Source organism: Geotrypetes seraphini, chromosome 6, assembly GCF_902459505.1.
Source record: "Geotrypetes seraphini chromosome 6, aGeoSer1.1, whole genome shotgun sequence".
In the NCBI taxonomy this organism is placed as follows: domain Eukaryota; kingdom Metazoa; phylum Chordata; class Amphibia; order Gymnophiona; family Dermophiidae; genus Geotrypetes; species Geotrypetes seraphini.
The window spans coordinates 52,722,887-52,741,833 of NC_047089.1; the positions used below are offsets into that span (position 1 = coordinate 52,722,887).

An 18,947-nucleotide genomic window follows, 5' to 3' on the forward strand; every position below is an offset into this window, starting at 1 on the left:
GTCTTGAAAACCTGACTGGCTGGGGGTCCCCAGGACAGGTTTGGGAACCACTGGTCTAGATCATCGATATCAGTACATAAACATTTACTAGATGTGACTTCTCTGCAGTCAGGTTGGAAGAATATAGGTCATCTTTTTTGTGACTGGGCCTAGATTAGGGAACTTTGTCTATGACTTTAAGAGAAATTCAGAGTGGGACAATTTAAAAGAGACTTGAAAACTTAATCTTTTCAGCAGTCATTTGGGAACAGAGTCAAACAAAATATAGTGACTAAGGGCCCATTTTCAAAGCCACGGTAGAGATACTACTGCGTCAAATGCACTGAAGCGGAGCATTTAGCACTGCAGCATCGCTATCACGGTTATAAAAGGGGCTGGCATCCTCTGAATTACTGCCAACTCTAGCTTTGTCAGTGTCTGCCACTGCATGTTCTGGCCACCAGGCCAGAAGCAATGTTGGCAGCTACCAGCAACAGAGAAATAACCAACGATAGATAGGAAGAGGCTAGTAGCAGCAGCAGAAGACTGGAGAGTAAGTAGCAGGAAGGTGGCTGGCAATTTGGACAGGATGAGAAGTATGGAAAAAGGCGTAGAATGAATGTTTCCAGAGCAAGAGGAAAATCTGGCCACAATTCCCAGAAACTACAGGAAATTGTGGACTTTGTCTACTTGGTTGAATACATGGTAAAATAAATTCAAATCACATTGTATATGTATAGTATTGATTTATAAAAAAACAACTAGAACAACAGCATGTAAAATGACTTACCGATATCAGCAATCAGGCTTCCTGTCTCCTGGGCTAATAAGAACTCTTGCACTTTTGGCCAAGCCTTGTAACGAACATCATTGAAATAAGGAGCAATCGTCTCATACACGCTATGGACATGGTCTCTTTCCAGCTCATTTGCTTCCTTCTCCATGTCACGCTGTCTGTCTTTGTCATTGAACCTATTTCCGTGATTGGAACTAAAATCACACAGAAAAACCCCCCAAGTGCTTTAGAACATAAACAACACAAATGTTTAGCATTCAAAATGCCTCATGCAAGCTGGCTAGATATTCAAAAGAGGAGGTTAATTGATTGATTGAAATTTTTGGTGTACTGCCATTTGGGCAACAGTTGCCATCATAGTGGTTTATGATGCAGGTAAAGCGCCAGAAAAACATTTAATAGACAAACAATATTTTAGTCCAGGTTCATGGAGGCCCATACCGGAAATACACCATGGTGAGAGGAGATACATAGAACATCATCATCTTCTGGGACTCTAAAGCAGTGGTTCCCAACCCTGTCCTGGAGGACCTCCAGGTCAATCGAGTTTTCAGGCCAGCCCTAATGAATATGCATGGAGCAGATTTGCATGCCTGTCACTTCCATTATATGCAAATCTCTCTCATGCATATTCATTAGGGCTAGCCTGAAAACCCGATTGGCCTGGTGGTCCTCCAGGACAGGGTTGAGAACCACTGCTCTAAAGCATATCAGAAACATAATATGAAGGGGACCTGTGCAAAGCTGTTCCTCAACGGCAAATTAGCCAAAAGCTTGACAGCTTTTTTCAATTTCTAATTTCAACTTTTATAAATTTTTTTTCTTGTTAAAAATTTTTTTAAACTACACCCAAGTGAAACTCTTGGTTAGAAAATGTATGTCATATAAATGAAGGAAATATATAAAAGAAAACAATCAATTTAAAAGGAAAAAATGAAAAAAGTTATTCAATCATTAAGGCAGCAGTGGCTCACAACAATTGGGGGATAAGGAGGAAATGTAAAACCAGGGAAACTAACAATGGGGAATGGGAAACAATCAGAAAGGATTAAGTATGGGAAAACCCTGCCCAAAATCATTTGCAATAACCAGCACATTAGATATTGACCCTGTCGTGTTGGTAAGCTTTTTCATATCGAAAAAAACAGAATGCAACTTTTCTGGGACATAGAACATATAAGGGCCCATTTTCAAAGCACTTTAGACACCTAAAGTACCACTGAAATCTATGATACTTTGAAAATGAGCCCCCATAGTATAATAGTTCCTTTGCATTTAATCAAGCTGGACACATTTTGGTTGATCAGAAATGCTCTCCACAGAAAGAGGCATTTGGAAATAGCAAGCCACAATAGGGAATCTCAGCTCTCAATGGCAGCAATTATGAGATTTAAAAAATGGCACTGCCCCATATTGATTTCCAAAAAGCAAGTATTAATGGACAATAGATCATTTGTTATTCTATTGTCCATTAATACTTGCTTTTTGTAAATCAATATGGGGGGGTCAAATAAATAATTTGTTAGATAATCCGGTAGCATTATCCTACGACACCGTATTGTTTGGCATGTCAATGAGAGCTAAAAGCCAAATATCCTCTAATAACAATAAGCTTCTACTCATTATGACAGGGGTTGCCATACAACAGATTACAGATAACTGGAAAAATTGGGAGAGGCTGAATTATAGCTTTTGGTGGAACTCTTTGGGCTCCTTTTATGAAGGTGCACTAGCGGTTTAACGCATGTAATAGCACACGCTAAACCACCGGCGCGCTAGCCGCTACCGCCTCCTCTTGAGCAGGCGGTAGTTTCTTGGCTAGCGTGGGGGTTAGCGCGTGATAAAAAGTCACACGCGCTGAAGCCGCTAACCCTCTGTGTCACATATTCATAATGGAAAGGATAATTGCCATGCAGCAGGGAAATTTTAAAAAATTTCAGGTTATTTGGGAGCCATTAACAAGATACTGTAAAGATTGAAATTACTGTTCAGGGTGGGGTGGGGGGTGGGAATATTTTATGATTTCTTTTGCTTATGAAAAACTGTTGGGTATAAGGGAGGGGGGATATTTGATGCGAGTTAGAATTTGATGATATGTTAAGTGATGTTAAAGTATAAATGATTGTATTATATGTTACACTTATTGTGAGTTTTAAAAATGAATAAAGATTAATATATTTTTAAAAATGGCACTGCATTAGATCATCGATGTTGAGATTTTAGATCATTCTTTTAGAAGCACTTGCCAAAATCTTGAACCACATTTTGCAAAAACAAGCGAGATTAATCAGACATGTTCTCAGAAGCCTCTGATGGTGGATCATCTGGTATTGGTGAATGGACCTCAGTTGATGGCTTAGTGGTTTCAATAGCATAGGCACAAGAGAGATCCAAGTTGGCACTTGCGCAGATGAGATATTTGGGTGTACTTGTGATGAGATATTGGGCAATATTACTATGCTCTTAGCAAAGAAAATCATTCTGCACTGAAAAAGCATGCAGCTGTTCTGTGGAAGGCATACAAGGTAGAGACTGCTAACCTATACTGACAGAACTGTTGCATTGATTTATGTGAATGCCCTCATCTGGGCAAGCCAACATGTGGATATTGCTCAGAAGTGTCAGCACAGTCATAAATGGAATAATATAGTGCTGTTGATGGGGGAAGAGAAGATACCCTAAATTCATGCTTGTGTGAACATCATTGAAACAAAGGAGCTTTGACCAAGTCTTCTTCTGCCTTATAACCAGCAGATGGTCTTGCTCCTAGAGGTCACTTTGCAGAGAGAGAAATTCAAGTTAAAAGAGAACTGATAGGAAAGGCAATTAAACCTCTGTACAGATGAAATTCATCTTTAATTCTGGTGACCTCAAAGTAGACTTTCTGGACCAGATTCTATAAATGGTGCCAAGCAACACCTACATTTTAGGCACCTCTCGGCACGGTGGTCAATCAACTACTAGGTGCCATTTATAGAATCATGTGGGTGGCAGGCATAGGTGTACACATATGGTTTCAAGGATTCCTATAATCCAGGACCTACAGAGTAAAGACAAAGAAAAATCAGAACCATGGTTCAACCCCTGTGGCGTACCCCAAGGATCATCGTTATCCACAACACTCTTCAATCTCTACATTCCATCCCTCGGCACCTACCTAGCCAAAATAGGCTTAACCTCCTATGCCTATGCAGACGACATCACCAATCTCCTTCCTTTTGATCAGCCAATGCCCACCATGACAGACACACTACACAGAACTCTAGAAACAGTGGCAACATGGATGAAAGACCACAAACTAAAACTGAATCTAGACAAAACAAAATTCATACTTCTCGAAAAAAATAAAACCCTAACAATAACAAACCTTGTAATAAACTCAATCACATACCCCATTCAACCCACTCTAAAACTTCTGGGAATGACGATAGACAGATGCTGCACCATGCAACCACAAATCAACAAAACAATACAGAAATCATTCACGGTCATGAGAAACCTGAGGCAAGTTCGAAAATTCTTCGACAGAAAACAATTCCAGCTCATGGTCCAGTCCCTAGTCCTAGGTCTCCTTGACTACTGCAACATCCTCTATCTCCCCTGCCCCGCAACAATGATAAAACAACTACAAACAGTACAAAACACAGCCCTGAAACTAGTCTATTCACTAAGAAAACACAACCAAATCACAGAGGCATACCTTGACTCACACTGGCTCCCAATTCAAGCAAGAATACTATTTAAATTCTACTGTCTATTATTTAAATCCATAAATGGTGACAGCCCAGCCTACTTGAACAACCGCCTAATCCAAACTACCACAAATAGACACAGAAGAACCCAGACACCATTCACATACTCTCCAATCAGAGACATCAAACGGAAAAAACATATGATGGCCTTCTAGCCACACAGGCCTTCTAGCCACACAGGCAGCAAAACTAGACCACCAACTCTCCAATCTACTAATTGCGACCCCAGACTACAAAACTTTCAGAAAAGAAATAAAAACCCTGCTATTCAAGAAATCCATGAATATTTGTGGGTCGGCTCTGCCCCTAACCCCTGTGTATACGGAGGGAGAAGTGTATTTAGGAAATCTCTCTCTTTATTAGAAGAGTTGCAAATTCTTGGTTTTATTGAGGTTATTTTAAAGTAAATTAGTGTTTGCTATGCAACTCTATTTAATTGCAAAACTGAACTTCCTCCACAGCTACTTGGTTTTCCTCTTATTGTTATTCGGATGGGCTTTTGTAGAATATAAGAACAACTTATTTTATTGTAAAGGCTTTGTTCTTATTTAGTTAAACAGTACATTAAAGTTTAATAAACATAATTTTCCTGCCCAGATCATTGGAGGTCTTTTCACTACCACAATATTTATACAGATAAAGGGCTCCTTTTACAAAGGCGCGCTTTGGCCTTAACGTGCGCAATAGCTCGTGTTAAATTCCTGAGCGCGCTAGCCACTACCGCCTCCTTTTTAGGAGGTGGTAGATTTTCTGCTACCGCGCGCTATAGTGCGCGGTAATTTTGTGCGGGCACTAAAAACCCTAGCGCACCCTCGTAAAAGGAGCCCAAAGTCTTAAGAGAAATACAAAAATATTCAATGAAATATCTTCAGTAAAGCTTTGTAGCAAAATTATGGTCAACAAATGAGCTTTAAGTATTTCATCATGATTTTTCTCAAATGTGTTTTGGAAAATAATGGCTATTTGCAAGTTGTTTAAATGCATGATACTATTTTGAAGGAGGTTTTTTTTTAGATTGATAGTAATATGTCAAACCTCACGGTGGAATCACATGTTCTGACAATCTTTGAAATCTTTTTCTCGTCTATATTTTTGTTTGGGAACTCTTAAGTTCTAAAATTGTTTAGTAGGGCTTTTTGTATGAATTCGCTTGCCATATCCACTGCCCTTGTTTGTTTGAGTTTAATTAAAATGAGCAAATACTTTGAACCTCATACACAGACATTTACAGTAATTAGAAATCTAGATTCCTTAGTCATTGCCAGAAATAAGCTTCCTGTAACTACAAAAACTCAATTTACTTTCTTATTAGTCTGCATTTTACAGACCTAAACAAGCTTAGGATGTCACATTCAAAGTCTCGTATCTCCCCTTCCTCCATTCTTTACAGTTATGAAAAGCTACATTCCTGTTGTGAGCCAACCAGAATTGACTTGAATATTGTGATCATTCTCACAAGTTTTATTTAAAATTTGATGTACACGCATTGTCATAATTTCAAAGCATATTATAAATCTAAAATTGGGGAAACGATACTGTACATAGACACAATTATGGACAAACTTGTAAATAACAAGACTGCACTAACCTGAAAGGGTCTCTCTCCACTCTCCAAGGCTAGTCTTGGATTTTAAGGTAGCACAGTAGAAAGGGATCATTCCTAAGCCATTTGTCATCCTTTATTTATATGCAGCTAAGTGGGCCAACTCAGCAACCACATTATTATTCTATGACAAAATGACAAAGCAAATAATTCTGTTTCCCCGAAGTTCAGATCCTCCCTGTTCTCCACCAAGTCCAAACTTGTTACTGCTGCTATGATACATCCAAAGCTGGCACTCGCATCTAGTTACAAGCTGAGACCTGTTCTGCCAGCCTTGCTTCTCAGCTCTGTGGCTGAATGACTTACGACTTGTATGCAGCTTCTGTGATCAGATGTAATACAAAGAAGCTATATTTAAAAAACAAAGGCCACATTGTTCTACACGGAACTCATAACTGTTTATGTTATCATCAGTTCTTCAAAAGGTAAATTTGCTTTCAACAATTTAAACCAGTGGTTCCCAACCCTGTCCTGGAGGACCACTAGGCCAATCGGGTTTTCAGGATAGCCCTAATGAATATGCATTGAGCAGATTTGCATGCCTTTCACTTCCATTATATGCAAAACTCTCTCATGCATATTCATTAGGGCTAGCCTGAAAACCTGATTGGCCTGATAGTCCTCCAGGACAGGGTTGGGAACCACTGATTTAAACAGTATAATAAAATCATATCAAAATATGTGGAGAGCTGTTTCCCCCTAGAAATGGAATTAGGCAACTAGATACCCTGTTAGAAAATTGACTAAATGTATCAACTCTAAGGGCTCCTTTTACAAAGCCGTGCTAGCGGTTTAATGCGCATAAAAGCATGCGCTAAACCGCCGGACGCGCTAGCCGCTACCGCCTCCTCTTGAGCAGGCGGTAGTTTTTCGGCCAGCGCGGGGGTTAGCGCGTGATGAAAAGACGCGCGTGTTAAACCCGCTAACCCGCCTTCGTAAAAGGAGCCCTAAATGTGAGCATTACCAGGACCTAACTTGGGGCTAGATTCTTAAAACTTTTCTGTATTATTTTATTTGCATGTGAGTGGAGGAATGGCTTAGGGCTAGATGTACTAAACCAGGGGTGTCCAATGTCGGTCCTCGAGGGCCGCAATCCAGTCGGGTTTTCAGGATTTCCCCAATGAATATGCATGAGATCTATTAGCATACAATGAAAGCAGTGCATGCAAATAGACTTCATGTATATTCATTGGGGAAATCCTGAAAATCCGACTGGACTGCGGCCCTCGAGGACCGACATTGGACACCCCTGTACTAAACGCTCTAATCATGTACCAATGGCCACCAAATCAGTTTGACTGGTTTAGCGCCCGGCACCATTTTGGAGAGTTGGGCCTGCAAGCAGGAGGGACTGAGCATCCCTCCTGCTGTCATCATAATTTAGAGGTACGGGGAAGGTTCAGGGGGTGTGGGGAGTAGTTCAAGGGAACTGGGGGAGCATCCAGTGGCAGGAAGGAGTGGGCATCCTTCCTGCCAATTTTTGATAAAGTGGGGAAGGGAAGGGGTCAGTTCGGAGGGAGGGGGGCGGCGGGTAAGTTTAGGGGGTTGCGGTGGTGGAGGAAGTGGGCATCCTCCTCTCTATGGTTCACTAGCCCACCCACCTGGCTACTTAAGACACCTAAGTTATGCTCTATTAGGATTTCCTATACCAGATGCTGCTATTCCAGTGACAAGTATGTACTGTTTAATTCAGAGTTTGGGGGGATGGAAGGGGATCAGTGACCACTGGGGGAGTTTGGGAGCATCATTACTTAATCCCTCCAGTGGTCATCTGGTAAGATTGGGAACATTTTGGCATTTAGACATTTCCAAAAGAGCTCTAGCCCAAAATGTCTAAGTTCTGTCAAGGTTTATTAAAATTTGATATCCCGCCTTATCCAGATTCAAAGCAGTTTTACAGAATTAAAATAACAATTTTACAATGATTAATAATAAAAATAGCATTATTTTATGAGTAATTTGATGTTCGATGGGTAGCCAATATGCGTTATACAGAAGAGGAGTGACATGGTCATATTTTCTTGCATTATTAATAACTTTTATAGTGGAGTTTTGTACAATTTGTAGACGCTTTCTTTCTTTTTTTGTAATTCCTTTGTAGAGGATTACTGTAATCCAGACAAGAGATGACTAGAAAATGGATGAGTATGTTTAATGTGGGAGGATCGAGCAGTTTGGCAAGTGAATGGATCATTTGGAGTCGGTAGAAACATTTATGAACCACGGAGCTTATTTGATCATGGAAAGTTAATTTCCCGTCCAGGATGACTTGGAAAAGGTTTAATTATCCTTACAAGACGTCCAAGTCTGGCACATCCAAAACACACCTCTTAACATGCCCTCTTGAACTCTGGACATAAAGAGGACAAAACGTTTCAGTAGATGACCAGGAAATAATTTTTGATTATCGTCACTTGGACATCTTGGCGATTATGATGTCCAAGTGCTGACTTAGGTGATTTTATGGACATTTTAGTTTTTTGATTATGCCCCTGCTAGGCACCTATGTGTCTTTATAAAACACCAACACAAAAATCCTGCCAAAATCACACCAGCTTGACAGCAGGAGTAAATGTACATGGCTGAAGTACACATGTACTTGATTTTTAAAATAATCAATGCTTCCCCTGTGCTCTGCCCAAACTAGGTTTATGACCATGCCTACATGGTGGATACATACAAGTATGTGTGTACTTGTCATTAACCCCCAGATTCTATATATAGGCCCAGATTTGCATGTCCAAATTTGGGCATGTGTGTACAAATTAATATGCGAGCTAACCACCAATTATTGATGTTAATTGACACTCAATATTTTCACTCAGATCTGGCTACACGCTATTCTATAAGGCAAGGCGTCTAACTCCCACAGTACGTATCTCGAAAGAGGTATATCCATTTCACTACCAGCAAACTATAGGCCAGTTGCATCGATTTCCTTTTTTGTTAAGATTATGGAGGGTTTGGTTCAAATTCAGTTGACAAAATACCTTGAACAGCATTCCTTACTCCATGATTCTCAGTCTGGTTTCAGAACTTATTATAGCACAGAAACGGTGATAGCTACAATGTTGGATCATCTAAATGGCTTACAGAGCAGAGGTAGTAGTGCGTTGGTTCTCCAGTTTGATCTGAGCAGTGCCTTTGACTTGGTGGATCACACCAAGTTACTGGCCTGCCTGGATGCTCTAGGGTTGCAAGATAATGTTCTCTCATGGTTTAAAGGGTTCCTGGAATCAAGGCTTTACCAGGTTAAGTCTAACAACCAGCTTTCTGTAGCTTGGAAAAACCCATGTGGGGTCCCTCATGGTTCCCCACTTTCTCCAACATTATTTAGGGCTCCTTTCACTAAGCTGCGGTAGCGTTTTTAGCGCGCGTTGCAGATTAGCATGCGCTAACCGCCGCGCTACGCAGAAAAACTAATGCCAGCTCAATGGAGGCATTAGCGTCTAGCATGCGTGGCATTGTAGCACACGCTAAGTGCGCATTAAAACCGCTAGCACAACTTAGCAAAAGGAGCCCTTAATGTTTATTTATCTTCTCTGGGTTTTCCTTTGAACAAACTGGGCTCTAGACTGTTTATTTATGCTGACGACATCACGATTATCATTCCTTCTTTATCCCAAATTACTCAGACGATTGAGTTGGATGCAGGAATTTAAATTCAAATTAAATCATGATAAGATCAAATTTTTTGTTGCATCTCTACCTAGAATTATACATGAACCTCAATCATTATAGACACAACTCTCTACACAATCAATACAACGATCAAAATATTGAGAGTTGTCATAGATCAACACCTGACTATGAAAAAGCAAGTAGATACTGTTGTACAAAAGGGTTATTACATGCTGTGAAAATTGCATACTATAAAATCATACTTTGAGTTCCCTGCCTTCAAACTTTTAGTCCAGTCGTTATTATTGAGCCTTCTCGACTATTGTAACAGTCTATTTGACGTGTACCAAGAAAGAGATATCTAGGCCTAGACTAATTCAGAATATGGGTGTTAAACTGATTTATGGCCTAAAGAAATATGATCATGTGACTCCATTTTACTATGAGTTGCATTGGCTGCCAGTGGAGGCTCATGTGTTATTTAAATTGGGTTGTCTTTGTTATAAAGTTGTGTATGGTATTGCTCCCATTTACATGACTGATAAGTTTCTTATAGAATCCTACAAATATAGGAGAGAATCACATGCTTTGTTTAATTTTCCATCTGTTCAAGGATGTGAGAGCAAGAAATCTTTGGAACTTACACTAGCATTTCAGATTGCTCTTTATGACAGGGAATTTAGACCATTGCTGCACAGTGCTTGTTCTTATAAAAACTTTAGAACTCAATTAAAAACCTATCTTTTTAACCGCATTGAACTTACGGTTACGCGGTTTATAAATACAATATTATGTAAGACAAAGTATATGCACCATAAGATGGAGAAGACAAAATGAATCCTCTGCTGGTTAGAGAAGATATAGAAGTATGAAGTGTAACCTGCAGAAGATCTCTGAAGGAATGAGGTATTTGTGTACAACCCAGGAATATAGTAAGTGGTATAAATATTGGACTGCGTTTTTATTCTTTTCTCTTGTAGTGTTTAATACATTTTAGTAGTAGTAGTAGTAGTAGTAGTAGTACAAATAGCAAACCTTTTTTTCAGTAACTCTATTCAGTACTCTATTGAAAACTGGGTTAGATTAGACCAAAAAATTCCAGTTAGAATGGCCCCCTGAGGGATTATTAGAATGGTCTAAGCTGTTATGCTTCTGAACAGTCATTTTGCAAACAAAATAGGGAGAATTATTTGCAGAGAAATGTTTATCCTCTGCTGCATTGCAGAGGAACAGGGCAAGGAGCCCTGGTAATTGCTAAATATATACCATAGGGGTTTATTGACTGAGGCCCATATACTCAAAACTCACTGTGCCTTTAACAATCAGCGCTAAACCAGTTTTAACTGGTTTAGCATCAAAGTATTTCAGCTATTGATGCCCAAAATGGCTAATCACTGTCTTTTCCGTGGTTTGTATATGTAAATGGTTACAACGAGCTCATTAATATTAAAATGAGCACTCCAATCGATGTCCATATGATGCACAAAATGAAGCACTGGCCTTTAACGATCCAAATTTAGTGACAGGTCATCAAGTGCCAATAGCGTTGAAATGCATATGTTAGAAGTGTATATCAGAAGGTCTGGGCCACTGATTGCATGTGGAAGTTCATAAAAATAGTTTGTATGGGATTCGGGACCATATATTATATATGTGTGTGTAAAGAGCATGTCTCATGCATATGTGTTAAAGGCATCTCTCATGCACAGCGTGAATGGTCAGACTAGTGTCATGTCAGTGTCTGCTCATCAACAATTTCTTGCCGGTACCTGCGGTTTAGTCTGCAGGGCTGCAAAGCACACAACAAGCCACTGATGCCCGCCATCCAAAGGCGCAACTGGATTGAGTGGGTGTGGAAGCACTCAAGTTGGACATGTGAAATGTGAGAAAAGGTGATGAAAAGTAATGAAAGCATGTGGGAAAAAAGTGATGAAAGCACCTTCTGTTTAGGAACCAGGCCCACAGCTATGTGAGGAGGTCTTCTTGAGAGGAGTTCAAGCCTGAATGCCTCAAATTCACTGTGAAGCATCCTTTGAATGTCATGGTTTGGGGCTGCAAGGCTGCACATCAGCAATGGAATGGTCAACGGGACCAAGTATATCACAATACTGCAAAAAGCGCATGGTACTATCAGCTCAGCAGCTGTTTCCAGGCCTATCACCTTGCCATCACTCCAAACAGGTGATCAACTGGAAGCGTCAGAATTAACATTGAGTCAATCAACTGGCCTGTGCAATCTCCGGATCTGAATCTGATCAAGAACTTGTGGCACAAGGTGGCCTGGGAGATATCCAAGAGACATCCAACATCAAAACTTGATACGGTTCCTTATAGGAGGCTCTTGAACAAACTTAAAGGGCTGAAGTTAGGACCCAAAGTGGTGAACTGGATTAGAAACTGGCTGTCAGACAGACGCCAGAGGGTGGTGGTTAATGGAAGTCGCTCGGAGGAAGGAAAGGTGAGTGGTGGAGTACCTCAGGGTTCGGTGCTGGGGCCGATCCTGTTCAATATGTTTGTGAGTGACATTGCTGAAGGGTTAGAAGGAAAAGTTTGCCTTTTTGCAGATGATACCAAGATTTGTAAGAGTAGACACCGAAGAGGGAGTGGAAAATATGAAAAAGGATCTGCAAAAGTTAGAGGAATGGTCTAATATCTGACAACTAAAATTCAATGCAAAGAAATGCAGAGTAATGTATTTGGGGATTAATAATCGGAAGGAACCGTATATGCTGGGAGGTGAGAGGCTGATATGCACGGACGGGGAGAGGGACCTTGGAGTGACAATGTCCGATGATCTAAAGGCGAAAAAACAATGTGACAAGGCGGTGGCTGCTACCAGAAGGATTCTGGGCTGTATAAAGAGAGGCGTAGTCAGTAGAAGGAAGAAGGTGTTGATGCCCCTGTACAGGTCGCTGGTTAGGCCCCACTTGGAGTATTGTTTTCAATTTTGGAGACCGTATCTGGCGAAGGATGTAAGAAGACTTGAAGCAGTCCAGAATAGGGCGACGAAAATGATAGGAGTTTGAGCCAGAAGACATATGAGGAGAGACTGGAGGCCCTGAATATGTAAACCCTAGAAGAAAGGAGGGACAGGGGTGATATGATTCAGACATTCAAATACTTGAAAGGTATTAATGTAGAACAAAATCTTTTCCAGAGAAAGGAAAATGGTAAAACCAGAGGACATAATTTGAGGTTGAGGGGTGGTAGATTAAAGAGCAATGTTAGGAAATTCTACTTTACAGAGAGGGTGGTAGAGAGGAAAACGGTGACGGAGTTCAAAGAAGCGTGGGATGAACACAGAGGATCTAGAATCAGAAAATAATAGTAAATATTGAAGAACTAAGGCCAGTACTGCGCAGACTTGCACAGTATGTGTCTGTATATAGCCTTTTGGTTGAGGATGGATTGGGGAGGGCTTCAATGGCTGGGAGGGTGTGGATGGGCTGGAGTGAGCTTTGACGGAGACTTTAGCAGTTGGAGCCCAAGCACAGTACTGGGTAGAGCTTTGGATTCTTGCCCAGAAATAGCTAAGAAGAAAAAAAATTTAAATTGAATCAAGTTGGGCAGACTGGATGGACCATTCGGGTCATCTGCTGTCATCTTCTATGTTACTATGTAAGGGAATCCTGCAACTGCTTTCTGCATTGGCCCCATTATCAGTTAATAGGTCCCACTGCATAAAACAGCCCAGTGGCAAACAGTGCACATTAATACATGTTAGGGTGCACTAATGTTCTCAATGTACTTCTGTAAATCTAGCCCATGATTTTGCCTGTTTTTATGCAATTCAGGGTGCATTAGTGCAGTGTTTCTCAATTCAGTCCTGGAGTACCTCCTTGTCAATCAGGTGGTTTTAGGATATCCACAATGAATATGCATAAACTTGATTTGCATACACTGCCTCCTTTATATGCAAATTTCTTTCATGCATATTCATTGTGGATATCCTGAAAATCTGACTGGCAAGAGAGCACTCCAAGACCAAGTTGAGAAACACTGCTTTAGTGTATATAATAAATCAAATTAAAAAGGGAGGGGTTTCAAATTTAGACTATATTAATTTTATTCTGCATTTGTACAAAAGGGTTTATTTTATGAATATTCTGCATTTAAAGCATGCTTTACCTCAGGGGTTCTCAACCATATCCTTGGGATACACATAGCTAGCCATGTTTTCAGGATACCCACAATGAATATACACGAGACACATAAAATTATTTGCACTACCTTCATTGTTATGCAAATGTATCTCATGCATATTCATTCTGGGTATCATGAAAATCTGACTGGCTAGGTATGTCCTGAGGACTGGATTGAGAATCCCAGTTTTACATAGAGAAAATTGCTACTATATGTGTATATACATGTACCATTACATACATAAGTATTTTTTGAGGGGGCAGAGCAGGCATGGAGTACTGTGACAAGGCATCTCCATGCCCTTGTCATGGTAGAAGAACATCCAGCCCAATTGCACTAATTTCCACTTTACTACAAAAGAAACTGGAAAAGGGATGTTTGCCTTTAAGAAGTGGAACTACAAATCCCTTAAGGCAGTGGGGTAGTGAGGTCAGCAGAGCTAGGCTGGGAGGAACATAGGGAAAGCAGGCAGAGCAGTCAGCTATATTAATTAAGCATGCTCTGGCTTGCTGACAGCACCTGATAGCTGTAGAAGTAATCAGCTCTCATGTCACTGACAAAGACTAGCTTTAACAGAAGTATTTTTCATTAAGGAAAAAGAGAAACCAGAGACAAAGAGAGGGACAGATCAGAAAACCTGAGCCACTGAACAAGAAAATAGGGGAAGGTTTCTCCTAGGTAAAATAGCTTGGTTTTAGAGTTCCTCTCCAGGCTCTGAAACAAGCAATCCCTAGGGTCAAGAATGAGAGGACATTCTACCTCTGGAAGCAGGTGGCAAGGACAAGGCTTTTAGCAGGGAACCTAGGACTGGTTAAGTCTCTCCTTCTAGGGAGGGAGCAGCTGTTTGTAAATCACTCTGGTAGGTTACTTTCCTGCTAGCAACAGGGGGGTGGGGGGTCATTGTTGTCTACAGAAGGGCAGGGTTTCCATAAACTGCAAGGAAAAGATTTACATGTTTAAATAGGAGCTCATGTTTTGGCTATACTGCTCCAAGAAAAAGCCTGGAAGATGTTAGGTCAGGGCAGAAGAAGCCAGGCCTGCAACCCAAAGGTCAGCTACTCATCTGGCATGTTGTGATGTATGCTACAGTCCAGATCAGGTTTTATCTACCACCCTGGCTTTAGTCCAGGATTTCAGTACACAGGAAGTGACAGCTGCTAGTAAAAGAAACCTGGTAGGAATTAAACTTAGAATATGCCAGAACAGCAACATGTTGAAAAGGGAACATGCATGCAGGTGAAGCTGGAATGATATAAAGCAGGGATCTCAAAGTCCCTCCTTGAGGGCCACAATCCAGTCGGGTTTTCAGGATTTCCCCAATGAATATGCATTGAAGTAGTGCATGCACAATGATCTCATGCATATTCATTGGGGAAATCCTGAAAACCCGACTAGATTGTGGCCCTCAAGGAGGGACTTTGAGACCCCTGATATAAAGGCTATTTGTGTTGGTATGTTAATAATGGTCTAACCCCAAAGCTGTGGAAGGGGACTACTTTTTGTGCTGAGATTGTGACAGTGAATATGCTTAATAAGAAAGAACCGAAGGCGGTGGATACTTTTTTTTTTAATGCATAAGTTACAAATTTCTTGGATGCATTAGACTGAGTTTCTGGGATCCATCCCAAGCTTCCTGAAGTGGAAGCAGTGCCAGCAAGCTTAGAGTAACGGCATTACCAATTGTTAGTGGGAAGCGCCAGGGCCATGGCAGATATGATAATAAGTACTTGCTCATATTTACATTTGTCTCAGAACAAGAAGATATGTGAGCTACTAGGGTGATTTTGGTTGGAACCTATTTTATAAAAGCACATAAGCACCTATGATATATTGTCTTGTTAAAACACATATATTGCTGGAAGTTTATACAAGTATCCCCAGTCTACCTGCTCCTATTCCATCCAAAACAGCTAGAAAATATTTGTTGAAAAAAAATAAAATACAGTATTCAAATTGGTCTTATTTTATTTCTATATCTTTTTAAATTGTTTTTATTATGGTTAGGGCCTCTCTGGATCACTGAGAAGGTCTGGCAATTGCAAAATGGCAGATAAGGGCAAGCAGGTTGAAAACTGCAATTTGCAACAGAATCTGTGTATATTACTGGTTTCATATATACTATACTTTTTGTATATCTTCATGGTGTGTGAGATTCTACAATTCAATTTTATTACAATAAAAGAAAGATGCAGGAGGAAATTCAAAGTAGGAATAGCTAATTCTGGAGAAAGCCAGCTGAAAATTGTATTCTCACAAGAGATACCACAACCCTGAAAAGACTAGAAGCTCATATCAATCAGGCAATACCCAGAGAAGTTTCGTCCATCCAGTTGTAAGAGGCCTTCACTGTTGTCAACAGAGGAGAGTTTAAGCCATCTTTGTTTCTACAGATTATGGATAATGTTCTTGCACTGTACCCGTGGAATGCAGTAAAAAAAAAAATTTTAAACGTGAAAAACTAGAAAATAAAGAGGCTGATTATTAAGTTTTGCATCAGTTACAGTCTACCTATTAGAGGTTTGTGCAAAGACTGCACCAGACTTAATAATAATAAACATTATTTTGAATGGGGGAAACGAGGCACAGACCTGATGCAATATTTGCTCTGGAGCAAACCTTTAATAAATCAGCTCTTCAAGGTAATAACAAACAAATCACTGACTGGATTCTCGCCATTTGATTTCTCCAGTAGTTGTTTCATGGGTTGCACCTATTGATTAAAATGAGCACTTTTTTCTTGTTTTGGGGGTTAGTGTTGTGCTTTTTTTTTTTTTGTCTTAAACAATAGACGTATTGCCATAATCTATAGAAACGACTCATGGCATCAAGCCCAATTACTGAAGCGCAAGCTATCAGTGCACAAGTAGTTAAGCGGCACAGAAGATATGAAAAAAATCCGGTGGGGGGGGGGGGGGAAGGCTGCTCGCGCCCCTCTTTGGGTGCAACGAAAGGACACCCGGGCGACTCCAGCGGCGGTCAGGGGGCTCACACTTGTTTTACGTTGCATTCTCTCTCCTAGCGTGCCCCTGACACACTGCGGCCAAGCACAGCGTTGCAAAACTTCTCGAGAGCTGTCATTAACCCCTAAATCGGCATCTTTTTGTACTCCCCTAAGAAACGAAAATGAAAGGAAAACAAAACCGCAGCGGCTCGAGGGCTTGCTAGGAGTGTTTATGTTACCTGCGGCCGCTGCAGAGGGGCTTGAACAGCCCGGGGCAGCGCTGCACCGCTGTCCCCGCCGACGGCTGCCAGGACCTCGGAGAGACAAAGGACCTGGAAGGAGAGCGAGGCGGAGCGGGCTGTGAGCTGCCAGGACCTGAGCGAGGGGAGGGGCGAGCCGTCACTGGGCGCGGGGAAGGAGGCGGGAGCGGAGTTGTGGAGCTGGCTCAGTCCCAAGAGTAAAGAGATGAAAATGGATCAAATGCAAACCAAGAAAAAAAATATATAAGATTATCTTAAAAAAAATTAGCTTAACCTAATACTTTTTTTGATTAGCTTTAGGGACATAAGATTCTCAAAGCTTTGCGGTAAAAACCGACAGGTCGCTGTCCAAGTCCTTCTTGTAACAATTTTAAAAAGGCGAGTCATTCTCCTAAAACGCTGCATGCAAATGAGGTTCGCGGCTAAATTTACTGTAAACACCGCCTTATTGTCTTCGTGTTTGTTCTCAGAGTAAACTCCTTAACACAAGTTTGGCTAGACACAGTTGTACTCAGCAATATTGAGCCGATATGACAAACGTGTAAAAAATCAGTAACGTGTATCTCAGAAACCAGTGCTAGCTGGAATTTCAATTACAGATCTGAAATCAGCGTCATTAAATTAACTAAGAACACTTCTTAAGTTCTCAGTAGCAAAAACACACCCCTTTTTTTGACCAGTGTTATGAGCCCTTTTATTTTTGAATGTTATGGTGAAATTGTGACCATTAGGTGGAATATTTGATAAGTGGTATATCAAATTTTAATAAACTTGAAACTTACATTAATTGCTCTGTAATGTGCTATTGCTGTAACAACAACACAACAATAGACTTGTTTTTGTTGTAGCACAAAAAGCTATCTCAAGGGCTTAGCCACAATTTGAGTGTGTGTGTGTGTGTGGGGGGGGGGGGCAGGCAAGCATTTCCTTGCTGGTGGGATGATCAAGCCCCACTAGCAGAAGAGATTCTGTGCCAGAACTCTTGCACATGATGCTAAGCAGCAAGGTGCTCCAGTCTATTCCTTTTGGACTTCTAGTCTGACACCGAATATTTGGTACAAAAGGAGTTTGTTGATATTCATTGTGGAGTAGAAGTAGTCATTTCTTTAGTAACTCTGGAGACCCACTTGGGCAGCCTTAGGTGCTAATTCTGGTCCTTGTCTTGTTCCCTGGGATTGTCAGATCTGTTGTCTTGTCCCTTCATGATACTGGCACAGTGCTCCCATTTCAGTGTGTCTGTTTTTTGGCACTTTTGCTTCATTATTCCACCTAAGACACCGTTTTCTTCAGTTGTCGAATGGCTCGGGTACCAGCGGAAGAAAGCTCTTCCAGAGATGCAAAACGATGTCCACGCATAGGTGGACTCATGTCTTGGCTGTAGGGAGCATGAGGTAACACCTCCCAGCCGTATTTGTGCAGTTTTTCAATAACTAGTGGAGAGCTCCATCTTCCCCACGACCAATGAGCTCAATCAAAAGTCAAACAAATGATGATTTTTGCTTATGATTATGAAGGCATCATCATCAAGCATCATCATCACAGACAAAGTTCCATGTAGAAGAAGTGTCCCAGCAGTGTATTATCGTGATTTTTTGCAAAAAATGTGCAGAAAAATGCAGAAAACCCAACCTCAGTTGCTCTTGGCTGAGCCAATCATTCTTCACAACATAGGGAATGCAATTGAAAAACTACACGAATATGGCTGGGAGGTGTTACCTCATGCTCCGTACACCAGACTGACCTTTTTCCAAAGTTGAAACAACCTATGTGTGGACATCGTTTTGCATCTCTGGAAGAGTTTTCTTCCACCGGTACCCGAGCCATTCGGCAACTGAATTAAAACGGTGTCTTG

At 40.9% G+C, this 18,947-nt stretch overlaps 1 protein-coding gene across 3 annotated transcripts in view; it reads right to left on the reverse strand.

Moving 5' to 3' along the window:
* LOC117363058 (probable tRNA methyltransferase 9B) overlaps positions 1-17,247 on the reverse strand; it is a 44,336-nt gene extending 27,089 nt beyond the window's left edge. Inside the window, exons 1-3 of one of the 3 annotated variants that reach the window (XM_033950270.1) lie at positions 17,075-17,247; positions 6,116-6,254; positions 770-969 (exon numbers count right to left, since the gene is read on the reverse strand). In XM_033950270.1, the coding sequence (XP_033806161.1) occupies positions 770-923 (154 nt within the window). In that variant the 5' untranslated portion in view covers positions 924-969; positions 6,116-6,254; positions 17,075-17,247. The remainder of the gene's footprint in view (positions 1-769; positions 970-6,115; positions 6,255-17,074) is intronic. The other 2 variants (XM_033950269.1, XM_033950271.1) reach the window with 2 other exon arrangements.
* Between the last annotated feature and the right edge of the window lie 1,700 nt (positions 17,248-18,947).